The sequence below is a fragment of the Cryptomeria japonica genome, chromosome 11 (genome assembly GCF_030272615.1).
Source record: "Cryptomeria japonica chromosome 11, Sugi_1.0, whole genome shotgun sequence".
Classification (NCBI taxonomy): Eukaryota; Viridiplantae; Streptophyta; class Pinopsida; order Cupressales; family Cupressaceae; genus Cryptomeria; species Cryptomeria japonica.
Window position 1 is genome coordinate 555,930,378 of NC_081415.1, and position 24,958 is coordinate 555,955,335.

The following is a 24,958-nucleotide window of genomic DNA, read 5'->3' on the forward strand; positions in this document are numbered from 1 at the left end:
AAATCTTCCGCTTTATTACGTTCCTCAAATACGTGAGAAATTTTGGATTCATCCAACTCTTTAATGATATCAAAACAATCTTTGATCAAGTTGGCAATAGTCCACCTAGGATTTGTACGCCCATTCAAACAACTGATAATATTGAGTGAGTCAAATTCCAGCCAAACCTTTCTAAATCCTTCCCTTTTAGTCATGTGTAATCCAAAATGGGCAGCGTTGGCCTCCGCAAAATTGATAAGAATAATTTTTTTTTTTGGAGAGAAAAATTTAATAAATAAATTAATATACGTGTCATTAGAAATAGACATATTATGCCTCTACATTTTGTAAAATTTTAAATATGACAAATCCTAATAAAAATAAAAAATATTAGCTTTATTATTTAAAAAAAATTAATTTCAATCCACAAATATTTAAGAACTTTGAGAAAATAAAAAAATCTCAACATAAATTTTTAAAATTTTTCATTAATTGCAATCACCATTTTTATTCAATGGTTAATACAATAGCCTCACCTATAATTCCAAGAGGCACTAATAAGTTTTTAATGATACAATTTAATTACAAGATTTAAATGTTACTATACACCTAACGAATTCCAATATCCCGTGGAAGACAGGGCCCCAAATAGAGTAAAGAGTTTCTTCCATACTAAAGGGCTTCTTTCAGACATGCTAACCCATAATGAAAGTCTTCCACTGTAACTATATTCCATTCAATAATGCTGTCAGGTTTGAGTGTTCCACAAGCTCAGATTACCGTGTTCCATAGGGTTGAATTAAATCTAAACCCGTTTTTCTCCTGTAGTTCCTGTTGAACCAAAGGCCTTCTCTGTTTAAAAAGTGGTGATTGTTTTAGTTTCTTGCTGCTGCTCTATATCAGAGCATTCTTTGTGGTTTCGTGTTTATTGGTAACTTGAAATCTGCTCCCTTGCTGGCCTACACTCTCCACTCTCATCTTAAGTTCTGGCTATTTTTAATTTCTATCATTTGATTTTTTGTTCTCTAGTTGTCTCTACCTAATTTATCAAAAGCAAGTTTGAAGCAACTTATTTTCCTCAATTAAAAGTCCTAGACTTTGTTATATTTTTATAGTGTGACAATTAGATCAATATTTATGTGTTTTCTTTTATGTTAAGGCACCAGCCAAATGGAGTACAAATAGCAGTAATGAGTCTTTCTGTAGAGTCGTCGGGAGGGATAAAGCAGTTTCTAAACGACGTTAAGCTTGAAAGAAGAGATAAAAACAAAAATAACAGAATCTGAGGCAGATAAGCGTATGCTACAGCATACAAAACTAATTCTTTTTTAATTAAAAAATGCATTACAACTCCTCTCTTACGAAGTTCTGCATGAATAAATATGCAAACTACTTCTAAACAACTTGTCTCAATTTATAACTAAAGATGATTTTTTTGCACAACAATGCATGGTCTGTGCATGTTAGTTGGTGGTTTCCGGAACATTCTTTACATGCATGCAGGTAAACAGTGGCACTGGAAGTGACGGTGGAGACTGAAGTTTTGCGGGAGAAATTACTTTCCAACAAATCTGGTGGCCAAAATTCAACATCATAATCTGCTTGGGTATTGTGCAGAGGGATCAGAATGTTTGCCTGTTTATGAATTCTCGCCTAAGAAGAACCTTGACAAAATACTATTTCGTATGTTTAGAATCTAAATTTTAAGTAAGGGTCATATAGTGTTCTTTTTTTACAGTTATTTATTTGGGATTATGGATATAGGTCCACAGTGGAGCACAGAACTTGACTGGTCAAAGCGTTTGAACATCATTCTTGGAGTAGTCCATGGGTCACCACGATTCACAGTTGCGGATCATTCATCGTGGTATGAAAGCAAACAATATTTTGCTTGATGAAAAAATGCAACCAAAAATATCAGATTTTGGTTTAGCTAGGGTGTTTCAGCTAGAAGAGACTCGTGTCAATAAAATGATTACAGGGACACTCTAGGAATTTAATAAATTTTTACACAATTATTTTTCCTTTCCAAATTATTTATAATTTTTAATTATCTTCTACTCTCTAAGTTTGTTTTCTTAGGATTACTAGTTAAGTTGCATTCTACTCTAATTATTCTTACCAATTATGCAGTGGGTATGTGGCACTGGAGTATTTTCAAGGTGGTCAACTATCTGTTAAATCTGATGTTTATACTTTTGGTGGTGTCATTTTAGAAATTATGTGTCGAACAACAAACGACAATAGTAGATTGCTAATTGATTTTCAAAGCCTCTTGGAATGGGTAAGACAAAAGAAAGATACCCTGATATACTTTGTCTTTCAAAGTTGGATATCTTATGAAAACAATTATGTATCATTATTATGCAGGCATGGAGCATCTTTTGTGTACACAAAAAAATCCATCACTTCGACCACCAATGGTAAACGTATATGTAATGATTTCCAATACTTCTACGACCAACTTGCCAATGATACATCAATAACAAACTTTGGTTCTAGATAATCTTGCTTCCTGTCTAAACTAGTTTAGTAATCAAATTTCCATATTGAATTATATATGAATTGTTTTTATTAATATAATAAACTGTAATAATTTATTTTTAGTCTAAAAAATATTTAATATTAAAGTAAGAATTATTTTATACATGTTGATGAATATATCTTTTTTATTTCATAATAATAAACAAAATTTATCTTATTATTATGTTGATTGTGATGAGATTAAATTTACTTCCATTTAATTATTATGTGTAAGATGTTTTAGAAGAAAAAGATAATTTCTATCTTTACATTTGTACAATTTAATAGAAGAATGAATAATATTATCTTTTTAGGAGAGAAAGAATGAGAAATATTGACATAAATTTTATATCCATTTAAATGTGTGTTATAATCAATAAATAATTTTAATTTTTTAGTTGAGAAGATTATATAGTAAAATAAAATCTAAGGATTCCTATTTACATATTGATTTTAAAAAATTATATGTTGTCAAAATTTTTCATAAAGTGTTGTTTAATTTATTATATAACGAGGATGTGAGTTCTTGCATAATGTAAGTAAAAAAATTTCACACATTAATAGTACTATTTGTTTATTCAAAGACTATTTGAACATGCCAATTTTCATTTAGTTTTGAAATCATTTTAATTGAATAGTTTATTATAATTAAATATTAATAAATAATTTAGTTATTTTTTGATAAAATAAAAGAGTGTCTATATATATTACTATAATAGAATATAGGATTACAATAGATATAGAAACCAAAAACATAAATTACTCCCACTCTTAGACTCCACCCCTAGAATATATGCATTTACAAGTAGAAGAGAACAATAAGACATCCAATGCAAAACCCCTGAATGACAAAATAGTAGACAAAATTATAATTTACAGCTATAGGGAATTTACACACTAGAAATATAATAAAATCATATAATTATCACCCAAAAGTTTTAACAAAAAGCTTGGGAAGAGGTCCCATAAGCCTCAATTATTCATGATGCCTTTAGTTTTCTTTGCATGTGTTTCAATATTCACAAAATCCTCGACCTGAACCTTATTGAAGTCTTCATTTTTTTGTGAACCCAACTGACAATTATACTAAAGGATCCTCGGATGAGGAAATACGAACCAAGAATGACCATTTCCCATTCATTTCAGCCAAAATTAAACCCCACATACTATGCAACATATTAAAGTTTAGAAATGCTAGTCAATTTTGAATATTTAACATTTTTAAATCTACAAGTGTAAGCTTAATATGTGCGATTTAAGCCATTCATTTCTCTTATAAAACTGAGAATTTTGATTACCTTCATGATTAATGAGAGGTAATGCCCTATACCTATTCTAAATAGCTTCAATCCTCAATGGATCAATGCAATCTACAAAGGAAAACAACATCTTACCTAGAGTTTCATCATAATTAGCTTCGATTGCAATATTGAAATAATCATATACAAATACAATTTTAGGCTTCTTTTAAAGGTTTTCTCTTTGAAATAGTCTGCCAATATCTGTCTGACCTTCAAAAAATTTGTATCCCTCACAACAACCTCAAAAGCATGGTTAGCAATGAATTTATCACAAACAAATTCATATGCAATACGACATACAATAGTGTAATCTTGGCATAGGTCATAGTTGTTTGAAAGAAAAATGGAGATGAGTTGACATGCAAACAAGCCATGAGGAGATGCAACCATGGCATGAGGAGATTGAGGAGAAGGGATGTGGTCTCCTATCAATTCCCTTATGGCATCTTCTACATGAATGAGGACTTGAAATAAAAAACACTTGAAAGATGTAAGGAAGAGAATGAACTTCAAACTAGGGACTCCCAGCATCTCATAGGGAATTTGATCTTGTAAGTGTATTTTTCATACATTCTATTTGCCTTATTTACTAAAGTTTCCATGTCACAAGTAGAAGACAAAAAAACTTGAGCTTCCGCTGCAAACATGAAATGAAGTTGAAATTAGGAAAATAACCAAAAAAAAACTTAAAGATGGAGTCACATGAGCCAGAGTATCTAATCTATTTGAGGATCCCACAGAATATGAAATTTCTTCTTTATATTGCAAAGAAGAAAATCAAAGAAGAATCTGAGATGAGTAATCATACGCCTTGAAGCCTGCAAATCTTATCAGTAATGCCTATCCTTATCATTTGTTCTAATTTATTTTACCTCTGAAGAATAAACCATTTTAATTTTTATAAATGAACGAATAGTTCACTTTTTAGTGTAGAAAATACCTAGCTCAAAATAGATATGAGCATTCAAATCTAGCTATTAAAGAAAATTCAAAAAGTATTAAAAATATTCACTTACGTTATGATTAAACATGGTAAATATCCAATTTAAGAAAGGCAACTTGCTATGACTATGAATTATCAGAAAAATAATTTTGACTAGACATATATTTAAAAATAAATAATTTGATATATCATTGCATAAGTAGCCTAGTCTAATTGGGTCTCACGATAATATTCTTTCAGGCTGGACAATGTTATGTTCTCTCCTCTTCATGCCTGAATGTTTGCCAGAACCCTATTGAAAGATATCTAAATAATGGTTTGCCAAGGTTATAACAACAATAATAATGTAGAACAAAGTCATTACAAGATAAGAAATGCACAAATACAGTCATGTGATCACAGTCCTATACAGTCATAGAAATCTCCAAATCAATATCAAAAGAACCAAAATAGAATAATACAACCCATATCTATAGGTGAGATCATTTACAATGATAAAATTTCAAGACACAAAGCACTATCATCAAGACAATGCAACCAATAAAGACACTGACCTTAAGGACACAAATATAATAACAAACTATACCTTGCAGTCTTCACAACATACAACAAAGGGACGATAAAAAAATATTGGTAAATGAGTGTATCACTGTCAAGAAAGATAGACCTAAACATAAAGCACACAACACATAGCACAATGACAATTTTTGCTTGAAGATCGACCAACAACAAATAATAGAGACAAAGAACAATCTAATAGAAAGGTTGAAGGATTATATCTACAGAAGGAACATTACAACAAAGAGAGTCTTTAAGGACATGCAAAGACAATAAAGTAAAAGACCTATATGAGATGGTGCATAGGAGCCTCAAAACACAAAAAACTTTCATTGCAATAATAACATGCATTCCAAAGGCTAGAAGCAGTCTCATAAAGGTTTTCATATAGCATTAAGTTATGACCTAATGAAGATACCCTTGTTAAGTATAAACCCTTGTTCGTAAGTTGCTAAAATGATGAATGTCAATTTTATTTATAGTCTAAGGTTGTAATAGTGAAGGCATAAAGGGAGCTACAACTAGGTATGTAATTCAAGTGACAAGCATATAATGTAAGAGAAAACATAGTCATAAAGAAAATAAGAATCAATCATTATCATGAGAAGGAAAACATTCACATTTATTTGCCATCTGTAAAAATTAAGGAACAATGATAGCACAAAAGTCAAAATTAGAGAAAGTGTATTCCAAGGCTTCAAGACAATGACATAAATCTATGTCAAGACAACCATTCTCAGTCATAAAGATGCTATATAATCCCTTAAAGAAAACAATCTTTCAGAAGATAATCATCACAAAGGATTAAAGTTTGTGTTCTTCAATATCGAGTGGTTTCAATCTAATGACCAAAAAAATAATTAAAATTACATTAATCATCAAGATTACCTAAAACCATGCATGAACAATGTCTAGATAAACTTCCTATAATCCCTAATATGAGGGTTCTATAATTTGTAAGAATTAAAACCCTTGAAAAACTTTTCTTTCTTAAACAATCAAAAAATGAGCTAAGAGAAAATGCATGCCTGCTTGCTTGGTTCACAACATAGTTATCAAATTTATAAAAAAACATGTCATTGCATTCCATATAAAAATACTTCCCAACAGTTTTGAACTGCCAGCCTTTAAATGAGTTTGTAAAAAACCTTTGAGGTTCGATTGGCATAAATAGTTACAATGGAGTTTTCATTCAAATCATTTTACAATTTAAACATAAAACTGAAATATTGCCCTATTTTCAAGATTTAAAAATAAGCAAAGAGAGACTTCAAATGTATACCTCTTGACCTAGTATATGATGAAGATCTTACTCAAAATTAATTTAATTGTTGGGTTTCTAGGTGAGCAAACCCTTGAATGAGTTGGGCATCAAGGTAAAAAGAGTGGTTTGTTCAAATAGATCTTGTAGAGAAGAAATGGGTTTTTTTGTTTTTGTTAAGACAATGTAGCTACTTTGTTGTAAATCTTCTAGCAGCATCTAAAAGATATTTTTATTTTTTACTCCTTTGCTAATTGAAACATTTTACAACAAAATTATCAAAAGGAGTTGGAAAAGTTGAAGTAAAAATGTGTGAAAGGATAATTTTGTGAATGTGCTCAATTATTTTTTAGGCAGGAACCTCATTGAAAATAACAAATTTTTATTTTGATTATCCAAGAGATCTCGTTATATGACCTTTTTACTAAAGTTACCAAGTAGAGTGACTATCTAATGTCAATTTAAGGGCATTTTTTTAATTGGAGGATTGATTTATTGCCATCCTCAGTTCACTGCATTGTTGTATTGTGCAAAGGATTTATCAGTATTTCTCTCATGGACATTAAAAAAAAAATTCTTTCCTTATTTCCAAGTAAGATAAGAAGCAATTGTTTGTAATAAGATTTGGTTTTTATAGATATTTTTATGAGACATTTTGTTGGCAGCAACAATGAAGGAAAACTGAGATAGGGGGGGGGGGGGGTGAATTAATTTTCACCAGATTCAATAAATTAAGCACAATATTTTATTCCAATTAATTGTAGCAATAATAAAGATAAAAACAATAACAACAACACACATAACACAAAGAATTTGATGAGGAAAACCTGGTTAAGGGAAAAAGCACGGTGGGAACATACCCACAATAAAATAATACTTTATAGTAGTATGTGTAAATATTACAATGAGGAATGCACATGTATTCAAACACACTAGGTAGAGATGACCCAAAAGGCTCCAACCCTTAAGAAAGGTTCACTACCTTACAATTAGATTCAAACTACAATACGGACTACCTGAAATACAAATATAGCATCTACTAATGCCTGATGATAGTTCTGATTAAGCACATTTGTCTGCCCTTCACCAAACTCTGTTCAATACACCACATAAAAGGATTAATTTATTTATGCACACATACACAACTCTCTGATAACATAGATACAACATCAACACCCAAATTACATGACTATACCACCTATTTATACAATTCATCAACCTTGACTACAAGCTCCGCCAAACCCTCAAACCTCAATTATAAAATTACATCATATGATACATAAATAAACCACCAGACCAATATAAGGTCATAGATGATATATAATAGACCTAAATCAAATCTCCAAACATGCATCACCATCAAAAATCTCACCAAGATCAACCGCAACATGTTACACTACCAAGATATTGGCATTGTGTTGTTAGTGATGTCAACCAGTATGGGATGACTACTGGTAAAAGAGATGTGTGTGCAATACTGCTATGGAAGAATATAGGATGTGATATCTTGGATATCACCTTTTGTTGAAAAACAACGGTAAGGTAAGGAAGAGGAAGTCAAGAGTGACAAGTACATGAGCTAGTGCCTGACTTGTGTGATGAGATAGCAAGGTGTTTGTGTGGTTGTTTGTGATGAAGAGGCAAAATGTTACCTAAATCACATCAAAACTAGATGAAAAGAATGAGAAGATCACGGGTATACTGTGAATATGTAGAACAACAGGACTTCCACCTGATGAAGATGCAGTTATCATGAGAAGCAATGACTGACAGTGAAATTGACATCACCGAATCATATGTGACTATTCAAAGAAATTTTGCACAAATAGGAAAGTCACATGAGTACACTACAAGATGTAGAAGACAAGATGCCACTCCACCGGTAAGAGGAAATTATCTCCAAGTATACATGGTGTGAATCAAGACTCTTTGAGATAAGAGAGAAGAGGAAAAGGCGTGTTGAGATATCAGTACAGATGAAGTGTGATGTGTTTGTCACTTTGACAAACCAGTAGAGATATGATCAAAGCTGATCAAGGAAAAGGTATAACTGGGTAGATGCAGAAACAAGAAGAATGGCCTAATTGAAGAAGGAGTCTAGTGAAGTTTGATGACTTGTGTCATCAAAAGTGCTTACCGGTATGTATGTTTATTGGTAGACAAGGTGCGGATGCAAAATTCTTCCCACTTGATGGGAATGTGCATGCTTGGGTTAGTCATGCCTGAAGACCAGTTTAGGTGTTCTACTGACGGTTTACGAAAGGGAAGATGTGAGGAGGTAACTGGTAGAATGTGAGAGACCAACAGGGTTAGTAATTGGCAAGAAAGAGGAATTGGTAGAGTGGTTGGTGAGTGATCCTATCTGGACTAACTCGAAGGGCCAAGTTAATAGTTGGTTGATTTGGATGTCACATGGAGTCAAGGTGGCAAGCTCATAAAGGTTGGTGAAGTATCATGTAGAGTTAGCTATCTCTACTTGTGTGCATTTAATATGAATCCCATGATTTGTGGATCAGGTCAGAAGTGTGTGGCTCAAGGAAGAATGAACAATAGAGAAGAATCAGGGAGTTTTTGGCAACTAGATCAAAGAAAGAAGATCAAATTCTTAGAAGACCTTGAGAAAGAAACAATAGAGGTATTAATGATGCTTTGACAGATGCAGGTCGAGGTAAAGGTTTGTGTTTCCTATATTGGGAAAACATGTATTGGAAGGCATGACAAGGGCGTAAATGATCAATTGGCTACAAGGGAGATCAGATCAAAAAAGATCTATTTGGATTTAGTTTGTGTCAAGGATGGTGTGGAAACCCTAACTGCCTAGATTTTGAATTGGGCTTTAGCTGGAAAACCTGGCAATAAATATGAAGGCCAAAGACATAGTTAGTTTGATGTTGAAGAGAAGAAAGATATTGTGCTATTACAAAGTGATTAAGTGTTGCTTCTAAATGTGAGAACAAATCAGCCAGGTACTTAGAGAGTATCTAAGACAAGAGGGAGAGTGAAGAGAAGAACAGATAGTGGTTATACCGATAGAGTAAGAGGGAAGAGAGTTGCAAAGAAGGCAGATAGTGGACTGATAGAGTTTAGCATTGGTACAGTGCAGAGTAGTGAGGAGGATGTCCTACAAAGAAGAAGAGTTGAAGAGGTGTACTAGTAGAGTTTACTGGCAGTTATACAGCACAAGAGAGCAGCAGAAGAGTGAGTAGGTCTAGTAGAGAAGGGATCTCACCGATAGAGTGAGATACATGAAATGGTTGTAAGATTCACTTGTAACAAGATAACTACTTTTGTATGATTATTTTATGAACATTGAGTTGTAGCTCAGTGCAGGGGTTGATGCTACTTGGGTAGGTTCCCTAAATTTAGGGGTTGTAGCTCCTTTGGGTTGTATCCTATAAAGTTAGAGGTTGGTGCCCTAAATTAGGGGTTGGTGCTCCTAGGGTTGGCTCCCTAAATATTGTAGCAGTTTTTATTATGAGGCTGGATTGGAGCAGTAGACTCTAGCAGCATTGCTCATCGAGGTTTTTCCCGTATTATGTTTTCCTCATACATGCTAGTGTTATGTGATGCCTCTCGTGTGTGATTGCATCTGTGTTGATCTCCCCAATAACCAGTGTCTATATTGAGTTAGAACCACAAATCGATATGCTCACATAGGATAGCTAAAGGGAAAAATTTCAAAACCACTGATTCACCCCCTCCCCCTCTTAGTGGTGCATTGTGTCTAACAATTGGTATTAGAGTGTAGGTTCCTAGTTAGAAGAGTGTTCGCCAACATGGGTAGATTTAGGCCTAAGGACACAATTCTTTGTCTAGTGTCAATCTATACTCATGTATTTCATTGTTCAAACTTTCCTATTTGGAATTTCAGAATGGAAGTCTTCCTATCCTCTTTACGGTTTGATTTATGGATTTTAGTAGTTTATGGTCTCCCTAGAAAGGTTAGTCTTCCTATCGGATCTGTAGAAGAAAGAAGAAACCAATGCAATAAAGAAGCCATGAAGGTTATATTTAGCAGACTCACCAGTGATGTCTCCTCACAGGTGGATAGATGCACAATAGAAAAGAGCATATCAAATAGATTGAAGAGTCTATGGAAATGAGTCCACTACTACAGAATCAACATGTGAAGAAAATGTGAGAAATACATCTCATGTTTGTGAGGATAATGAAGATAGAACTATTTGGAGCAGCAATAGTGATGAAGAAGGAACCCACCTCTTCATGGCTCAAGAATCTAAAGAAGAGGAGCACACATCTGAAAGTGTCAGGGCAAATAGATCCCACCGGCAAGATGTTTTTGGAAGTGATTAGGAAAGCAAAGAAGAGGATGAAGTAGAAGTTGATCTTGACAGAGAGCTTGTGAATGCACTTGACAAACTCAATAGACTTAGAAGGGAATACAAGCTATTCAAGAATGTTTCTATTCTAGAGAAGATCCAGCTAACAAAATGCCTTGAAGATACTGAGAAATGCTTCTTAGAGTTGAAGTCTTAGGTATAAAACACAAAGATGTGCTGTGGTGAAGATCTTGCCTCTTAGATAGAGATAAAAGACAAAGAACACCAGAAGCTGCTCAGAGAAATGAAAGTTCTCCAAAATGACCTTGAGAAATGTAAGGAGGAGCTCAAGGTGAGAATTTGGGTTGATGGTAGCAATGATGTCTTGGAAAAAATGTTGAAGAAGATAAGGTATGCCAAGGACACTGAAGAATTGGGAAGTGGTGTTGGTAGATGCTCCACTAGCAAGAATGTCCCCCTCAATGACATTTTGTTTATCTCCTCAAATAGAGAAAATAAAGGCAAGACCTTCCTAGTTAGAAATGGTCCTCAAAGGAAGGTTGACCTAACTAGAACTGGTGAGGACTTGCAGTCTAGAGTGAGGACCAGTGCTACAATAAGGAAGAATCATGCAAATCCCAAAGGTAAGGGGAAGATGGGAGAAGATAGCTTCATCGGAAGCAGGAAGATGAGGAAGCAGCAAAGAAGACCCTCCACCGGTAGATGACAAAGAAATGCTACCACCCATAGGGAAAAGAAAGTGTGGGAGAAGAAGAGATCAGATGGGAGAGATGCATAGAATAAACAACAAAGGATCCCTTCTTAAGAAGAAGAAATGGAGATGAAAAACTGGTAAGTTCTCCCCATGCATGGGAAAATAAATTTTTAAGTCATATGCCATCTTTTACTGGTTACTGCTTTGTGTTTAATGCTTATGGCCATAGGGAAGGGGAATGTAGGAAGAGATCTAGAAAGGATAATGTAGGATCTCATAGAAATCATGCATATGAGAAAAATGTATGTGGGAGTAGACACATGCATGTCCCCTCTCCCGGTTATGCAAATGTTGTTTGTCATAACTACAATGTTTTTGGCCATAGAAAGTTTGAGTGTAGGAAAAGGAATCTGCAGTCACATGAAGGTTGATATAACAACTATGCTCTACAGAAAAGTGGATATAGAGCATTTGGAAGTTAGGGACCTACACAAAACCAAAGGAAAATTGTCCCTACATGAGAAAGAGGCCCACCGGTTTTGGTTGCCAGTCACAACAATATGACTGGAAGAAGATGGTCAAACCGGTATGTCAAGAGTTTCCCCAAACATGAAGTTGGGATGGATGTTGTGTGCTACTACAACACTACTTCTGGCTATAATGGAGAATCAGAAAATAGAAGGACCCATCAGTTGAAGAAGGAAAGACCTACTCCCAAGCTTGAAAATAGGAAGATGAATGAGATCAAGCAAGTATGGAGTAAGAAGACCATGGAACAATACTATGCACCCATTACACAAGTGATATCTCCTAAGGCCTAAAGGAGATGTAGGATCTTATGGGGAGTACCACATTAAATTTATCATTCATCCTCTTGGTGAAGAAGGCAACATGGAAGAACATGTTGTTGCCAGTATGAAGGATGGAAATGTGATGATATGTGTGTGTAGAGGCTGCCTCAACTACACATCTATAGATTATTGTTGAATCACTACTCCTTATGTCAATGTATGAAAGTTAACAATTAGTATTAGATGTTAGTCGGTATGTTCAAAATGTTACCATCATGAATGGTAAATAGGTACTTGGAAGTTATGTAAGACAATGAAGTTGGAAATCATTGCAATAGCCCTAGTATCATGGATTATTGAGTTATGTCTCAAATGGTGTTGATGAAGACCTGAATGACATATGTTGGCCTAGTAGCTAATCATACAAGCATGCATGGTTATGGGCTAACTAGTTAGAAGTATGACTTGATGATGACATTGTATGGCATTGTGTTCATCCAGGATCATATCATAAGCCATGGTGAAATAATAAAAGTAAAAGGTCATTAGATTATCACATAGATATATCTCAACTAGTACATGGAGATGATTGGAACCCCTGGTATTAGACCTCCTTAGAGTTGAGGACCTGAGATGTATGACTCATGGGAAGTTCAAGTGCTCATAATAAAAAGCCTCATAATGATGAGTTGGCATTCTTTAACTTGTAAGGATACTGATTGCCCAAGCTGCAGGAGATGGAGATTCTAATAAGCATACCCAAGATGGTTATGGGTATCTACCTATCTTCTAGTTGACTATATTCATGGTATAATTACAATTGATTAACTTGGAATCAAATAGGAGATGTTGCATGTTGACCAATAGGTAAGTAGTATTTGCTAACACATTAACAATTGGTATCAGTCCTTTTGAAACTAAGTTCTTTGTCAAATAGGACTAGACCTGCATACTCAATTGGTGTCAGTTAATGGTTAAGACCCTCATCTCAAGTGCTATGACTTGAGAGGATGTAAAATTTGGTAACTAGATAACAAGTGGTATCAAAGGAGGAGCTGTATAAAAAAAAGACAAAGGGGGAGAAGATATTTTGTCACTAATCGATACATACAAAGAGAAATAATATCCTAATAGTGCCCTTTGCCATTGTTGTCAAAGGGGGAGAAGGATTCTTTAGTATACTGCATATTACATGTGTATGAATCCATGGATCACAGTAAGGGGGAGAAAGACTATGTAGTATGTCGAATACTACATCTATTCACATCAATACCAAAGGGGGAGATTGTTGGCATTATGTTGTCATTGATGTCAACCGGTATGGGATGACTACTAGCAGAAGAGATGTATGCACAACAATGCTATGGAGGAATATAGGATGTGATATCTTGGATATCACATTATGTTGTAGAACATTGGTAAGGTAAAGAAGATGACTTCAGGAGTCACCAATACATGAGTTAGTGTCTAACTTGTGTGATGAGATAGAAAGGTGTTTGTGCAGTTGTTTGTGATGAAAAGGCAGAGTGTTACCTGAATAACATCAACAATAGATGAGAAGAATGAGAAGATCACAGGTATATCATGAGCATGCAGAACAACACGACTTCCACCTGATGAAGATGTAGTCATCATCAGAAGAAATGACTGACAATGAAAGTGCCATCACCGGATCACATGTGCATGTTTGAAGAAATGTTTTACAAATAGGAAAGTCACATGAGTACACTATAGGATGCAGAAGGAAAGATGCCACTCCACCGGTAAGGGGAACTTATCTCTACATATGCATGGTGTGAATTAGATACCAGTATAGATGAAGTGTGATATGTTTATCACTTTGACAAACCAAGGAAGATATCATCAGAGCTGATCAAGGAAAAGGCATAACTGAGCAGATGCAAAAAGAGGAAGAATGGCCTGACTGATGAAGGAGTCTAGTGAAGGTTGATGACTTGTGTCATCAAAAGTTCTTACCGTTATGTATGTTTACTAGTATTTTAGACAAGGTGTGGATGCAGAAGTCTTCCCACTTGAAGGGAATGTGCATGCTTAGGTTAGTCATGTCTGAAGACCAATTTAGGTTTTCCACCGGTAGTATAGAAAAGGATAGACGTGAGGAGGTAACTAGTAGAGTTTGATAGACCGACAAGGTTAGTAAACTGGCAGGAAAGAGGAACCGATAGAATTATTGGTCAGTGATCCTATCCATACCAACTCAAAGGGCCAAGTTAATAGTTGGTTGATGTGGATGCCACATGGAGGAAATGTGGCAAGCTTGCAGAGGTTGGTGAAGTGTCGTTTAGAGTTAGGTATCTCTATATGTGTGCATTGAATAGAGATCCTATGATTTGTGGATCGGGTCAGAAGTGTGTGGCTCAAGGAAGAAGGAACAACAGAGAAGCATTAGGTTATTGTTGGCACCTAGATCAAAGAAAGAAGATTAGATTGTTAGAAGACCTTGAGAAGGAAACTGTTAGGATTCCCAAAGATACTGAGAGGGAGGGTGAATTAGTATCTAACTGGTTAATAAATTTACTTGATTTAAAACATGAAAAGCATGTTAAAACTGCATACCGGTAAATAAGAAATAATGCAGTAAAGAAGAATAACAATAACCACATGAGAAGCACACCATAACATCGTATTTTAACAAGGAAACCTGGTGTGGGAAAAACCTCAGTGAGATTTGTGACCCACAATATTCTCTTACTGGCCAATAAGGGAATATTACTCTTACAATAGGGACTTGCACATGCAAGAAGGCCAAGTGCCTAGAGCTCACTGCCCAATTATAGTAGAAGTCACACTGACTTACAAAAATGGATTATATTAATCCAATATCTTCTACTACTTCAAATTAGCATCTGCTATGCCAGATCCAGTACTGGTTTAAGCTCTAATACATACATAAACCCTTAACCTATAATTTGCATATTAGGTATGCATATCTCGCATCCTATCACACACCTTTCCTATTAAAAAATGATCTCATACATATATGAGTCATATCACAACTTGCCATGTCGGCTTACAATGATTTTACAATTAATTATAAAATACTTTATAAATAAAATTCTTGTCAGCCAGGATGCCGATATCTTTCCTTTCACTGCCAGTGTTTTGTGTGCCAGTGTAGAGTTTGTCCTTGCCAGTGCCGGTATTCTATTTTGCCAGTATCATATGATTGCAAGGTTGCCATCAATGACAAAACCTTTAATCACCTACAATTTCTCATTGGAGTGTGCATTTGCCAACATAAACAATAGAGGCATTAATGATGGTTTGACAAATGCAGGTTGAGGTAAAGGATGATAAATCCTATATTTAGAAAATGTGTATTGGAAGGCACAAAAAGGGCGGAAATGATCAATTGGCTACCAAGGAGATCAGATCAAGCAAGATCTGATTGGATTTAGTTAATCTCAAGGATGGTGAGGAAACCCTAACCACCTAGATTTTGAATTGGGGTTTGGTGGGAAAACCTGGCAATAAATATGAAGGCCAAAGACATAGTTAGTTTGCTGCTGAAGAGAAGAAAGAGTTTTTTCTATTACGAAGTGATTAAGTGTTACTTATGCATGTGAGAGAAAATCAGCTAAGTACTCAAAGAGTATCTGAGACAAGAGGGAGAGTGAAGAGAAGAACTGGTAGTAGTTATATTGCCAAAGCAAGAGGGAAGAGAGCTACAGAGAAGGAAGATAGTGTATCGGTAGAGTTTAGCATTGGTAAAGTGCAGAGTAGTGAGGAGGAGATCCTGTAGAGAAGGAGATCAAATTAGGTGTGCTAGTAGAGTTTACCAGCAGGTCTGCAGTAGAGAAGGGTTCTCACCAGTAGAGTAAGATACATGAACTCATTGCAAGATTCACTTCTAACAAGATAACTACTTTTGTATTTGATGATTATTTTGTGAACACTAAGTTATAGCTGAGTGCAGGGGTTGGTTGTTCTTGGGCTATGTGCCCTAAAGTTAAGGGTTGTAGCTCCTTTGGGTTGTAGCTTATAAAGTCAGGGGTTGGTGCTCCTTGGCTTGGTGCCCTAAATCAGGGGTTGGTACTCCCTGGGTTGGTGCCCTAAAAATTGTAATAGGTTTTATTGTGAGGCTAGATTGGAGAAGTAGACTCTAGCAGCATTGCTCACCGAGGTTTTTCCCATATTGGGTTTTCCTTGTACATGCTAGTGTGATGTGATGCCTCTTGTGTGTGATTGCATCTCTGTTGATCTCTCCACTAACCTATAAGTCTTCATTGAGATAGAACCATAAACTAGTATGCTCACATAGGATAGCTAAACGGAAAAGTTTGAGAACCACTAATTCACCCTTCCCCTTGTTAGTGGTGCATTGTATCTAACACAAGAATGCATAAAAGGGTCAATCTAGATAACCAAAAAAAAAATGATACAATCAAGAAACACCAACAAGCACATTAGAACCATCCGCAATAGCTGCACCAACACCACTTATTCAAATCTTCATCAATAAACACAATAACTCTTAAAATCACTTAATAGCAGCAATTCAGACTAGAAATATAACTTGTGGAGCACCAAATCATGAACCATGTAAAATAATGATATACATGAACATCCGAAACATTCTCCCAAATCTAAAACCAAAGATATGTTCATATCAGAGCACAATGGATCAAACACCAAAATATGCTAACCATGCAATTACCAGAACACCAAACAACTCTCTACAACACCAAAACATGGGAATATATTGACATCAATTACAACAACATATCCTACTAGCAAGAATATATAACAACCTCCCCCTTTGACATTGATGACAACATATGAATGAGAAAAATAATCATTACAAAGCAATAGATCAACATCAACAAACTCCCCCTAAAATCATGCAAAAAATCTCCAAAGATAAAGCATCTTTTCACAGGCCTCTCTCTCCCTTTGATAGTAATACAAAAGACTAAATACAGATTATACTTCTCTCCCCAAAGATGATCCTCTAAGAAGGCCAAACTCCCCCTTAGGATAAACTCACAACTCAATCCACTAATCATCTAAACAACACATCGACTACTCTGACTGAGTAGCAGAACAAACTCATCAAACTAGATAAGAGGATAAGGCTCTAAAATCCACCATATTGATGCACCTCCATGCATCTAGTTCTCATAAGGAGGGGCACAGACCCTCAACTTGTCTCTCAAATAGAAAAATGTATCTTCAAGCAAAGTCTTAGTGAAAATATCTACAATATGATCCTTTGTACATACATATTCCATTCTGACTTCTTCATCACTGACTTTCTACCTCAAGAAATAATACTTTATAGACACATGCTTTGTTTAAGAATGTAGCAACAGGTTCTTTGAAATATTTATAGCACTTGAATTATAACAATAAATAACAGTAGGCTCATCATAGACAACTCTAATATCCTTCAATGTCTACTTCATCCAAACTACTTGAGTATAATTACTAGCAATAGAAATGTATTAAGCTTCAGTAGTAGATAAAGATACAACATTTTTCTTCTTACTAGACCATGAAATAAACTTATTTCCCAAAAATAATTCCTTGCAAGTAGTTCTCTTTCAGTCATCAACATCACCAGCCTAATCAACATCAGTATAGGCACATAGCAGGAAATTAACATTCTTCGAATACCACAAACCATAGTCAATAGTCCCTTTGAATTATCTGAAAAATGCTCTTCATAGTAGTAACATGAGTCTCTTTAGGATCTATTGGAAATATAGCACAATGAAAAACAACATGCATAATATCCGGTCTACTCTAAGTTAAGTACAACAATCTACCAACCATAGATCTATACAAAGTTTGATTAACTTTCTGTGATTCATCATTCTGAGAAAACTTGCATCCAATCACCATAGGAGTTCCAACAGGTTTAGAATCAGCTAATCCAACCTTCCTAAACAATTCCTTCACATACTTAGATTGAGAAATAAAAACACCTTTACTGGTTTGAGTAATCTATAATCGTAAGAAGAATTTATCTCTCCTATCATTGATATCTCAAATTCCTTTTTGAATATCATCATCAAACTTCATATTCAAATCATCATCTCCTCCAAAAACAATGTCATCAACAAAGAGTTCAACAATCAAAATGTTATCATTCTCAACTTTAAAGTATAAATAACTATCAATAATATCTTTATGGAATCTCATCTTTAATAAATACTTATCCAATCTAGCGTACTAGACTCTAGAGGCTTGCTTAAGTCCATGCAGATCTTTCTTCAATTTTCATACCATATCTGCTTCATCTAATAAAGAAAATCCATCTGGTTGCTCAATGTAGGCTTCCTTTTCAAGAACACCATTCAAAAAGGCTGACTTGATATCCATCTAATATACCTTGAAATTCTTATAGGCAACATATGCAAGTATTAATCTAATAGCTTCAACTCTAGATACAGGAGCCAAAATCTCCTGATAATCAATACCTTCCATTTGAGAACACCCTTTACATACTAATCTTGATTTGTTTTAGACAACTTGACTGGCTTCATTTAGGTTATTTCGGAACACCCATTTAGTACCAGTTACATTATTGTCTTTAGGTGTTGGAAAAAGCTCCCAAATATTATTTTTTTCAATGTGATTCAACTCTTTTTCCATTGCCTTTATCCAATTCTCATCCTTACATGCTTCTGCTACATTTTGAGTCTCAATGTTTGAAATTAAATATATCTCTTCAGCAACAATCCTTCTCCTAGTCATCACACCTTTATTCTTGTCACCAATAATCTGATTTTCTAAATGATTCAATCTTACATACCTCAAACTCTTCTGATTATTTTGATTCTCAAGATCTTGTACTTCTTCACTGACAGAAACAATATGTATATTAACTGTCTCCACAGGATCATGTTGCTTCAAGATCTCAGTCTGCACAGGCTTAGGAAGAACATATTCATCATAAAAATCATAAGTGCATGCTCTGATCCAATTATCAAGACATTCATCCACCTTCACATTTGTGTTGGAAACAAAATTGAAGGAAAACTAAGAGCAAGGGGATCAATCAGTATTCACCAAATTATCAAACTTAACCTCACATACAAATTTGATTAACTGCAGCAACAACAAAGATAGGCAAATTCATACCACAACACACAATACCAATATTTTGATGAGGAAAACCTTGTTAAGGGAAAAACCATAGTGGGAACCTACCCACAATAAGATGACACTCTACATTAGTATGTAAAAATAATTACAATGAGGAATGCGCATGCATTCAATCTCATTGCCTAGATCTTACTACTCAAAATACAATAACTCGGAAGGCTACAACCCTCGGGGAAGGTTCACTACCTTACAAGGAAGTCTCACTGAGTTAAAAAATATTTGGACAACAATCCAAAATCAATTGAACTAAGAATAACATCTGCAAATGCCAGATGAGAGTTCCAGGTAAGAAAATATGTCTTCTCTGCAACACTGCAATCTCTACTCAATCACAATGCCGAAGGATGTATTCATTTTTTTGCACCTTTACCATTCTTTGATAATATAGAAACAATACCTATCACCAATTTACATGACTATATCACCTATTTGTACAATTCACCAACCTTCACTATAAGGTCAACCAAACCCTCAACTCACAACCACAAAATTACATGACATAATACAAAGATCGACCACCAGACCAATATTATTATATATATGACATAACATGGACCTAAACCTAATGCCCAAACATGCAACACCACTATAAATCACTACAAAATCAACTACAATATGATACACCAGCAAAATATTGCATAACACGAAGAACATCACTGGATCATGAAAAGCACTAAAAAATTGCACAATAATCAATGTAGATCATAAAAAAATAGAAAATAATTAGGAAACATCAACAAGAACATTCAAATGATCTGTAATAGATACACCAACACCACTTATCAAATCTTCATCTATCAACATCTGAAACTCAAGAATGCTCAAACAATAGAAATAATGATACTAGAAATACATGATATATAGAACCATGATATAATGATACTAGAAATACATGATATATAGAACCATGATCACAATAAACTAATCTGCAACCATCGAAACAATAAATCAAAGGAATATGTTGACATCAATGATAACAACATATCCCAGAAGCAGAAATGTCCAACAATTTCCCCCTTTGGCATTGATGGTAATATATGGATGTGAAAAATAATCAATGCAAAGAAAAAAAACATCTCCAACAAACTCACCCTAAGATCAAGCAGATAAAACATTTTTTCACATGCTTTCTCTTCCCCTTTGACATCAATGACAAAGATTCTCAAAATACAAAACCAAACTTACTCTCCCCTTTAGAATTAACAAATCATGATTATAACTAACTCGACTAGACCACAAACAGGCTACTCCATCAATAGAGCAACATAGGCTCATGAATCTAAACAAGAATATAAGATTGTGAAGTCCACCCCCAAGGAAATACTAAACTCTACAAATTACTTATCAAAAGAACCAAACTGCAAATCAGATCATATGATATGATCAATTAAGCTCCTGAATCATTGGAACCAATACATAAAGATATAATGATACTATAAATACATGATATATAGAACCATGATCCCAATAAACTAATTTGCAACCATTGAAACAATAAATCAAAAGGATATGTTGACATCAATGACAACAACATATCCTAGAAGTAGAAATATCCAATAATTTCCCTCTTTGGCATTGATGGTAATATATGGATGTGAAAAAAAATCAATGCAATGAAAAAAAACATCTTCAACAAACTCACCCTAAGATCAAGCAGATAAATTTTTTTTCACATGCTTTCTCTCCCCCTTTGACATCAATGACAAATATTCTAAAAATAGAAAACCAAACTTACTGTCCCCTTTAGAATTAAAAAATCATGATTATAACTAGCTCAACTAGACCACAAATAGACTACTCCATCAACAGAGCAGCATAATCTCATCAATTTGAACAAGAATATAAGACTATGAAGTCCACTGGATTGATACAACTCAATGCATCTAGTCCCCATTAGGAGGAGTAGATACCCCTAACTCTAACTTCACTTCCTCTTGAAAATATAAAAAATTTGATCTTTTGTAGACACATACTCTAACTTCAATTCCTATTCACTAAAGTTTTCTCTCAGGAAATAATACTTGATTGAAACATGTTTAGTCTTTGAATGTTGCACTGGGTTCTTTGGCATATTAATAGCACTATAATTATCACAATATATGATTGTAGGCTTATCATAGATACCTCTAATATCCTTCAACGTTTGTTTTATCCAAACTACCTTAGTGAAGTTATTAGCAGCAACAATGTATTCATCTTTAGCTATAGATAGGGAAACTGAATCTTGTTTCTTACTAGCCCATCAAACCAATTTCTTACCCAAAATGAATGCATTATCAGACGTACTCTTCCAATCATCAATATCACCAACCCAATCAACATCGGTGTAAGAACATAATATAAAATCATCATTCCTCAAATACCATAAACTATAATCCATAGTTCCTTATAGATATTTGAATATCCTCTTTAAAGCAGTGACATGACTATCTTTCAGATCAGTTCGATATCTAGTAACCATGCACATAACATAAATAATGTCAGGTCTAGTTTGAGTTAGGTATAGTAGTCCACCAACCATAGATATGTATAAGGTTTGGTTAGCTTTTAGAGATTCATTATTCTTAGATAATTTGCAGCCAGTCATCATAGGAGTTTTGACTGGTTTATAATCTTCTAATCCAAAATTCTTCAAAAATTCTTTCACATATTTAGTTTGAGATATAAAAATAACTTTTCCAGTCTATGAAATCTTTAAACCTAAGAAAAGTTTCATTTCTCCTATCATAGACATCTCAATTTTTTTTTCATATTACCAAGAAACTTCATACTCAAGTCATTGTCTCCACCAAAAATAATGTCATAAAAAAAAATGCAACAATCAAGAAGTTATTATTCTCAATCTTGAAATATAGATTACTATTAGTAGTACATTTATTAAATCCTAATTGTATCAAATACATATATATTCTATCATACTAGGCTCTAGGGGCTTTTTTCAATCCATAAAGAGTTTTCTTCAATTTGTGTACTATGTCTCCATCATCTCATAATGAGAATCCATCAGATTGCTCAATGTAGACTTCTTCCTCAAGATCACCATTAAAAAAGGTTGACTTGACATCCATCTAATATACCTTCAAATGTTTATAAGCAACATATGCAGCCAATAGTCGAATAGCTTCAAGTCTAGCTACCAGAGAAAAAGTCTTCTCATAATCAATTTCTTCCTTTTGTGAATATCCTTTGCATACCAATCTTGCTTTATATCTAACAACTTCATCGACTTCAATCAATTTATTCTTGAACATCCATTTAGTACCAATCACATTATTGTCTTTAGGTCTAGGCACAAGTTCCCATGTGTTATTCTTTCCAATCTAATTTAATTCTTCTTCCATATCCTTTATCCAATTTTCATCTTTGATAGCCTCAACAACATCCTTAGGTTCAATTTGAGAAATCAAACATACCTCTTCAACAACTAGACTTCTTCTAGTTATTACACCTTTATTTTTATCACCAATGATCTGATTTTCAGAATGATTCAATCTTACATACCTCCGAGTCTTTTGATTATTCTGATTTTTAGGTTCTTGCACCTCTTCACCAGCAACAACAATATCTAGATTAACTGTCTCTACCAAATCATTTTTCTTCAGTTCTTCCATCTGAATTTGTGTTAAAACAACATTTTGATCATCATCATATCTGCATGCTCTAATTTCTTTTACACAATTCATATTAACCTTCACATTTGCACTTTCCACTATGCTTCTCAGTCTCTTATTGTAGCACCAATAGAATTTTCTCTTTGTTGAATATCCCAAGAAAATTCCTTCATCACTTCTGATGAATACTAAGAGGGGGGGTGAATTAGTATTCCCAAACACTTTGAAAAACTCTTCAATAGTTTAGCAGTTAACCAGTATAGTAGATTCAACAATAAACCTGTTAAGATATATATAAACCAAATAACAAATAAATAATTTAACCACAAAAGAACAATCACCATAACACAAGATGTTTGACATGGAAACTCAAATGGGAAAAACCACAGTGAGCAGAAACTCAACAAGTTAACTATCTGTAGAATAGTAACTAGACTGGTTAAGGTCAGACTGGCTAGAGTCTTATAATGTTCTTCATCAAAATAGATCCTATTAGGAATCTACATCTTTGTTAGGAGATAAGTCCTATTAAAGACTACCTATTACAGGATTTCAGATCCACAATTGTGAACCACCTTGTTAGAGGATTTTACAAAGGCTTTGCTGAGCCTACCTAGTTAAGGGCTTCAGAATTGTCGAAGATATGAGTAATCAACAAGTGAAAGATCTATACAATAGCACAATATGCCTAATTAAATCCTTGAAAGCTTCTTGTTAATTCATTTCAGCATTACTTCAATCTTCTATAACTGCACTCTCTATTTCTTTATGTCGCACATGTATCTCACTTCTCTTTCATATACATCTCACACATTTCACACTTCTAAAACTTTAGACATGATGTCCTTATAAAGGAATCTGATTTCATGTCGGCGTAAGGAAATTAGATTACAATTTCCTAGGTGTAGTGCATCTGGACACATTTGGTAACATGACACAAAAACACCACCAAAGTGTTGGTTGATGATAACTCATCACGGATATATACCATTTGGTAACACATCACATACCAGTTGATAACTCATCATATACTGGTTAGTACAATATATTGTTTACCGGTTGGCAAATGAAGACTGGTAAATTTGGAACATAGTGTTCCAGTTAAAAGTAACTTCCACTTGTGATCCTTGTTCCACTTGATGTCCTTGTTTCACTTGATGTCACTATACTGCTTGGGTCTTTAGTCATACTGTTTGGTAAAACATTATCTGCAAGACATCGATAGTCTAAAGACTACATATTTAATAACATACAATACCGGTTTGAACAACTACCAGTTTGAGCATAAATCATACATCAAATAAGTGTATGTCCATCAATGACAATCACAAGTAAACATCATCAAAATACCAACAATCTCCCCCTTTCGCATTGATGGCAACACTTAGGAAAAATTTTGACATCTAAGTGCTCTACAAAAAGAATGTCATAATCAAAATTACTCCCCCTAAGTATATATACTACTCCATTTGCAAAATTTACAAGTAAGTGCAGAAAATGAGAACATTCATCATCATATATCAAAATTTTATATACACTACTCCTTTTTTGCCAACAATGACAAAATAATGCAAAGTATCCCTTTTTACATAAAATAAAATAGAGTAACTGTTCATGACAATAAGGAGTAAAATTTCTCAAAAAAATAATTAAAGTTTTGAGTAGACATGTTCATGTCTATTAACCAAGTCTCAATTAGTAAGGCAGCAATCTTACTTTCAGTCTTCATCTGGAATACAAGTTATTCCATTGCATCAATAGTACTCATCTCTTGAGTCTCTATGATGGATTCTACTTTGAGAAAACATCTTTGAAGTACCTACAGATCTTCAGTTCAGTTGCTGAGCTCTAAGTCCAACCTAGCA

General features: G+C 34.2%; 1 protein-coding gene across 1 annotated transcript in view; it reads left to right on the forward strand.

The window, feature by feature from the left end:
• Positions 1 to 1,424: 1,424 nt before the first annotated feature.
• LOC131034510 (putative cysteine-rich receptor-like protein kinase 33) overlaps positions 1,425 to 24,958 on the forward strand; it is a 49,039-nt gene continuing 25,505 nt past the window's right edge. The window contains exons 1-4 of the mRNA XM_057966012.1: positions 1,425 to 1,482; positions 1,597 to 1,662; positions 1,744 to 1,846; positions 2,113 to 2,263. Coding sequence (XP_057821995.1) covers positions 1,425 to 1,482; positions 1,597 to 1,662; positions 1,744 to 1,846; positions 2,113 to 2,263 — 378 coding nt within the window. The remainder of the gene's footprint in view (positions 1,483 to 1,596; positions 1,663 to 1,743; positions 1,847 to 2,112; positions 2,264 to 24,958) is intronic.